Genomic DNA, 7,146 nt, shown 5'->3' on the forward strand with positions numbered 1-7,146 from the left:
CATGCGAGGCGACAGGCAAGGCGGCAGGCAGAATCTGCTTCAACACCGGGCCGACGAGCCGCAGAACCAGGGCGCGACGGCGCTCGACCCCTCCACCCCCCTCCACCTCTTCTTCCTCAGGTCGCCGCTGTCTTCCTCAACTTCGGCCACCTCTGTTGCTACTAAGCTGTCGCAGGGCCTCCTTGCGCCTCCCCGGTGAGCTCCGCCTCCTCTCCCCTCTTCCTTCTCGCGTGCCAAGAAATGCATAGCAATTATTTGCTTCACTTAGTCATTGATGGTCATTCAATATGAAATTACAACCTGTAGGTATTGGTTGGAATGTGTAACTACAATTTACAGGGGAAATGTTTGCAGTTAAGTTATGTGGTTGGAAAGATCATGTGTCATTAGAAACTTGGAAGCTAAAAACATTGCAATCCTCACCATAAGGATGATTATATCTTCCATGCCTGAATAGCTCTGCCTAAATAATAAATAGATAAAGGTAAAACTAAACCATGCTCAGCGATGAGATGATGTCAACTGACAACCAAAGCAAACTTGTTCATCATTACAAAAGCAAACTTGTTCAACATAACAAAAGCAAACTTGTTCAACCACATAACTACAAACTGAGACACAGTAGTAGGGGTCATCCCAATGATCCTCCGCCTCTTGCCAGAGCTCAAAACCTTCTTTGGTGATTTTGATTTTCTTCCATGCCTCTTAGGTGACGTACGCATCTTTCGCGGCGTACTCGATGAGCTTGTTTGGCAGTGGGCTGTCCCCCCATAGTAGGTGGTCCGAATTCCTGTCGATCTCCTGCTTCATTTTTGAGTAGGATGGGTGGATGAGGCTGGCTGCAAACTCAGCCAAAGACTGCCACTTCTTTCCATTGTTTGGAACTCTCCATTTGCGCTGCAAGTCGACGTACTTGTCGGGGTTGATCTCCAAACCAGACAACTTCAGTTTCTCCTTGTCGCCTCCAATGCAGAAGCCAACAAAGGTGTACAGCTTCTTCTCCTGCAGGAGCGGGCGGAGTTCCTTGGGCCTGCATCAAAATAATCTTTAGCATTCAAATTCATCTACTTCAGAAACTACAGAATTAAAATGGGTTCAGTTGAAGCAAAATTCAGTTAAAATAGCATCTTCAGTTCTGACCAAAATTCAGTTAAAACAGTATGATCACAACAACTACTAAATGATCACAACAACTACAAGACAACATTCTGTATGATCAAAACAACAAGCATAACATCTCAATGATGTTTTTTTTGCAATCTTTTGCATTACAAGACAACATTCATAACAGCTACTAAATGATCACAAAAACTTGTAGACAACATTCTGTATGATCACAAAAAACTACTTCAGAACTGGATGTTTTTACCATTTGGTTGCCCCGGTGATGTGGTATACCAGGACGAGATCCTCCATGCATAACTGCAGAACTGCAGCAATTTGCGGAGGTTTGTCTTCCCTGGTATACTCGACATCAACGCCGATATTCCGAGAAAGCATGTCGCCGAGCCTCCTCCTCATCTTGCGGATCATCTTGTCGGCTTCATCTGGATTGCTGGTGCATACGACATCCAACGGCTCCTTCAGGTGGATATCAACCTTGAGCGGCACGGTGTAGTCCCGCTTCTGCCCGGGGACTGGAACGTCGTCGTCGACCACCAGCGGCTCCTTGCCAGACGCCTCACCACGGTGATGCTTGGCAGACGGAGGGGAGTTGCTCCATGATGCCTCCGCCATTCTCTTGGCAGACAGAGGGGAGTTGCTCCACGATTCCTCCGACATTGCCCTCCTGGCCAGCGATGGTGGTGGCAGAGGGGAGTTTCTTGATGCTGGAGGCAGAGGAAGGTAGAGGGAGGAAGATGGAGTGGCAATGGAATGAGGAGGGAGGCAGAGGGAGGAAGATGGAGCGGCAATGGAATAGGAAGGGAGTTACTTGGACGTGGGAAGAAAAACCCCTCTGCGTCGTGGGGAGTTGCCAGTGGAGGGGAGACGTGGGGAGTTGCCTCGAAAACTCAAATGTCCTGCCCTTTGGAGGGGAGACGTGGGCCCTCCTGTTTCTGAAACGTCCAGGAGGGGAGACGTGGTAAAATTCAATTATAATGTGTTTGTCCCGCGTTCAACTTCGCAGCTTTTCTACTCTCTATTTCTCTTCTTATTCAGCGATTACACAGCTAACAGAAAACGAGAAACTAGGCCACTTCCGGGTCGTGAGCACTGCCATCCCAGCGCTCCCCGCGTGTCACCCGCGATGCAGCCATGACCATCTAGTTCGTGCCATCCCATGGTCGGGTCAGGGTCGCGGAGAAACCTAACAAACTACGACCGAGGCGCAGCTCGGATTATTTGAAACTGAAAGCAAACTTCTCTGATGAAACTGACAGAGACTAAAAACTACACCTATATCTGACGAAACTGAATGTGTTCTTCAGCAGTTGATTAAAATTCAGTTAACAACAACATCAGTAAAATTTAGTTAATTAACTGAAGAAGAGAAGAGAGAAAGTAGAGAGCAAGAGGAGTACTTGCATTAACTGAAACGTTTTACTTTAAACTTGCATGCATTCTTTGCTTGTTTATATTCATTCTTGTAAACTGAATATGCTCATCTATCTATCTATCTATCTATCTACCTGCTTAAGTATGTATGTATGCATTGTATTTTTATTTCCTTTGGAAAGTAAAGTTTATTTCCTGGCTGGCTGGCATGATGGCTCATGGATCCCTCAGCTGCAGCTACAGTTGGAGCTCAATCTGATCTCATCTGAAATGAATCTATAAATACAGAGTGTAGTTAGTTACAGAGTAGCAGAAATAGTTGCTGGATGCAGTTACTTGCATGGGCCTGGCTGATGAAGAAAAACTTTATATATATTCATACTGATGTTGACTCTATAAATCATACTTATTGGACATGTTTTATGTGTTGATCCATCAATTGATCACATTGAGAAAGACCATCGTGTCTCCGACCATTTTGCAAAGCTCATGTCTCCGACCATCGTGTCGTGATGAATTTGCAGGTACCCCGAGAGGCCCTTGAGTTTGTCGGAATGTTGATTAACTTCCATTCCGGCAAATTCAGGTACTCCATATGTCCTACTTTCAGCAAAGGTCATGCTGAAATTTTTCGTGAATTTTAGCATGACTTTGCTAAAAATAGGACATATGGGGTACTTGCGACTAATGCATGGGTCGGGGTATCTTAGTACTTAGTTAAGTAGGATCAACTGCCCCGCCATTCTTGCTGCATTAAACCATAAGTGGCAATAGAGCCAAGTGATTAGGCCCAACTTAGAATTCTCCTTAGCATCGATAAACCCTAGATGATAAACCCAACATAGGTGGCAACAGAGCCAAGTGATTAGTGCCAAGTGATTAGGCCCAACCTAGGGTGCCTCGGCATCGATAAACCCTAAATGATGAAAACTTAACTTGGCTGCCCCGGATGCCTCGGTGTCGATGAGAACCTAAATGATGTACGCTTAGGCTTTTAGGGTGCCTCGGCGTCGACAAACCCTAAATGATGAAAGCTTAGGCTTTTAGTGTGTCTCGGTGTCGACAAACCCTAAATGATGAGACCATGATCTTGTTCCTTGACAATAACCAACTTTTTGACCAAACTTTTTTCCTATTTAGAGCGAAACATGGCCCACAACGATGAGGCCGGTGGTTCGGGCGGCAAGCAATTCTGGGAGCTGTCCCAGGAGATGGAGGAACAACCTCACCATTATGAGGACGCCGCGGGAGACAACGATCCTGATTACACAACCCCTAGTGGCGTCGAGGATGACACCACTGATGGTGCCGCCGAGGATGCCACCACTGATGATGGCGGCGCACACACAGATGGCAGCCAATCGAAGAAGCAAAGGAAGGACCGGCGTCCGAATGCGCTCCGCACCGTCAAGGAGGAATTCACTCAAGTACAAGGGTAAGGTTCCCGGAGTCTACGACGACTAGGAGGAGTGTCGGAGACAGGTTCACCGTTTCAGCGGTAACAGTTACAAAGGGTACACCACTAGGGCCGAATCTAGATATGCCCGCTATCTAGCGGGAAGAGGAGGGAGCGTTGGAGGAACCGGATGAGGACCAGTTTGATCGCAATGATGCTCATCGTGATGACCACAACTCTCTTTTATGTGATGGTAGTTTAGATGGTCGATATCGACTTGTAATGTGAAGACAAATTCGATACTCGCGGTCTTGAGACTTGTAATGTTTTATCTTTGTTCAGTCTTTTGAATTCGAAGACTAATATGATGAATTGTATTCGAAGACTAATCTTCTATTGTATTCGATGAATCTGATGTTGCTGTGTGCTGCTGTCTATATTCTGTCCAATAATATATTTTGTAACCTGTGCAAAAATCAGAAAAGCAAAAAAAAAACAAATATTCATACTAATAGCGCATCAAGGCAGAGTGCGCCATTAGTATGCCAAAGGATACTAATGGCGCATTAAGGCAGAGTGCGCCATTAGTGTGACAAAGCACATGGTTACATATGGCCCCCGGGAGGCATACTAATGGCGCATGGAGTTACATACTAATGGCGCACTGCCAGGTGCGCCATTAGTATACCAGATACTAATGACGCACCAGTGGTGCGCCATTAGTAAAAAAATCTAATGACGTGCTACTAATGGCGCACCGGTAGTGCGCCATTAGTAGGCAAAACCGATGCGCCATTAGTAGGCCTTTTCCTAGTAGTGATGAAAAGATTAAAAACAAAAAAACAGTTACTAAATCTGACTAATACTACAAAAACAGCAAAGCATTTAGTCCTAAACTAAATCAGATTAACAGGTAAAAATAGATCTACATCCAAACGATTCTCAACAGGAATAAGATGCATCTACAGACCATAATACCTTGTCAAGTAGTCAAGCATGATCTAATCTGGAAGGGCGACTCCTCCCAGCTTCTCGCTCGAGTACTTCCTGTAGATGACCTTCAGCTTGCTGTCAGGCGCGGTGGAGTGCGAGGCCACCAGGATCTTGGCCGCGTCCCTGAAACCAACCATCACGCAAAATCAGTCACTGCCCCTGAATGAAATCATCACAAATTCAAGCTATGAGGGATTCAGTAGCGTGTGTGCTTATAACAATTTCATACTCCTCTGATTCTTGTTGGATCTGTTTTCATTCAGCTTTTTCTAGTAGTATAGGCTGCCACTGGTCTGGAACAAGAACAATAGTATAGTAGTTTTTTTTGCAGAAAGAACAATAGTACTACTAGACTAATTGCTTGCTATGTAACAAGTGCGTGAAATTACATAGGGATTCATTCCTTGATGAACAAAATTTTCTCTAATTATGTACTCCCTCCGTCTCAAAATATGTGACTCAACTTTGTACTAGCTTTAGTACAAAATTAGTATAAAGTTGAGTTACTTTTGGGACGGAGGGAGTATTATATAGCATCTGTATTCTACAGCCATATCTCCGGCTACAGACTTGCAGTTGAAACTGCACGACATGTACGAAACTAATCAGTCTAGTTAAAACTAATAACCCCAATTAACTCCAGTAGTTGCCCTTGGCCAGCTGCAACACCGGTTGCAGTTACTGCAAGAGGCAAATAAAATAAAAAGCAGAAAAAATATGGCAGGTACAATCTATATCAAACTAAGCTGGATAGATAACAAGCCAACTACATCCAGAACGCTTGCACATCAAAATTGCAGATACATCAGTTGTGCGTCAGTGAAGCCAGTGTGGTGCTTCAGTGTGTCGGTCCATAGAGGGGTCTTCTTCAGGGTGAGCCTGGCCGCGTAGACAGCAGCCGCGGCGACCATGGAGGGCTTGGACTGCACCAGACCGTACTGCAGCAGCGCCAGCTCCGTGAAGAAGAAGACGGTGTTCACGGATGAGTTCACGGATCAAATCTTTCCCATTTGTCCTACGGCAGTGCATAGCGTAAGGGCGTTGGTTGAGCGCATACCGTATGGCGGAGTCGGAGAACATCTTCTCGGTCTGGCGGCGTCGGAGGGAGTTCAGGTCGCCGCCGCTGCAGCGATGAAGCCGATGACGGCGTCAGTGGCGAAGACGCCGCGGAGGGCGGGGAGCAGCAAGTGGCGCAGGGCCAGGAGCACGTCGCGCTCGAACCAGATCCTTCGGTGTCCGTCCCCGCCGCCGCTCCCGCCGCTCTTCTTGTGTCGCGCGGCCTCCCGCGAGACCGCCTTGAGTGTCATGGCGACTTCGCCGGCGCCGCCCTCGCCCTTGGGCACGACGTGGAAGACGACGCCCTTGGCGCCGCAGCCGAGCACGGAGACGGCCCTGAGGCCCGCCAGGCTGAGCTGCCGCGGCTCCGGCGGCGGCGGCACGAGCGCCTGCGCCGTCATGGCCACGACGAGCGCGCACAAGGACGTCGCCACCTTGGATTGGGCATTGTGCCCTGCGCCTGCACCTACGCGAGTGAGAGGGGGAAGGGTGGGTGAGGGATTGGTTGCGGTTTGATTGGTTGCGGATCGAGGAGAGGGAGGCCGCCGGAGGGGAGAGAGGAAGGGAGGAGCAGAGCGTGGGGATCTTGCCGAAGGGGAGGGAGGGAGGAGCAGAGCACGGCGATCTGGATCGAGGAGAGCGAGGGGAGATCGGCAGATCTGGAAGAGGAGAGGAGGAGAAGAGAGCGAGGGAAAAAAGGAGGCGGGGGGTGGATGCAAAATGACCACAGCGCAGAGCTAGGGTTTCGGGGATGGTGTGGAAGGGCTGAGGACCGCCGTTGGATCGACGAACATCCAAAGGTGTTCAATGCATGATCCGCGTGAGAGTCCACGGACCAATCAGAATACAGTACGACGTTATGACCATTTAAATTGGTCAAAAAACTAATTTTCTATTTTTTGAGTGCCTAAATTGAGTTTTTTTAAATGACCTACCATATATTTGTTGCAAAATGTGACCAAATCATTTTTATAATATATTAGGCCATATTTAATGTAAAATAGACAAAATGGTTGGTTGTCAAAACATTTGATCCAGCTTTGGTGAAAAAGACAAACTTCCGCCGTTTCAGTAGGAAGAGGGTCAAATTTAAACTATAGCTGCCTCATAGTTTGCTCTTTATTTTTTCCAAAAGTCATTTCTAGGTACATAAGTAGCTATTTAATCAGAGAAACACCAAAAAATTCAAGATTCAACCATTATCT

General features: G+C 47.2%; 1 protein-coding gene across 1 annotated transcript; it reads right to left on the bottom strand.

Annotated features, from left to right (window-relative positions):
- Positions 1 to 489: 489 nt before the first annotated feature.
- On the bottom strand, positions 490 to 6,584 carry LOC123042629 (serine/threonine-protein kinase OXI1-like). Its single transcript, XM_044465050.1, has 3 exons — positions 5,943 to 6,584; positions 4,871 to 5,008; positions 490 to 1,030 (listed from the first exon to the last, which is right to left on the bottom strand). Exon 1 carries the CDS (start codon positions 6,340 to 6,342, stop codon positions 5,995 to 5,997), a length of 348 nt encoding a protein of 115 aa, XP_044320985.1. The 5' UTR covers positions 6,343 to 6,584; the 3' UTR covers positions 490 to 1,030; positions 4,871 to 5,008; positions 5,943 to 5,994.
- Between the last annotated feature and the right edge of the window lie 562 nt (positions 6,585 to 7,146).

Source organism: Triticum aestivum, chromosome 2B (genome assembly GCF_018294505.1).
Source record: "Triticum aestivum cultivar Chinese Spring chromosome 2B, IWGSC CS RefSeq v2.1, whole genome shotgun sequence".
NCBI lineage: Eukaryota > Viridiplantae > Streptophyta > Magnoliopsida > Poales > Poaceae > Triticum > Triticum aestivum.

Excerpts from the sequence above, each read along its gene's own strand:
- LOC123042629 (XM_044465050.1), bottom strand. The coding sequence starts at position 6,342 with ATGACGGCGCAGGCGCTCGTGCCGCCGCCGCCGGAGCCGCGGCAGCTC.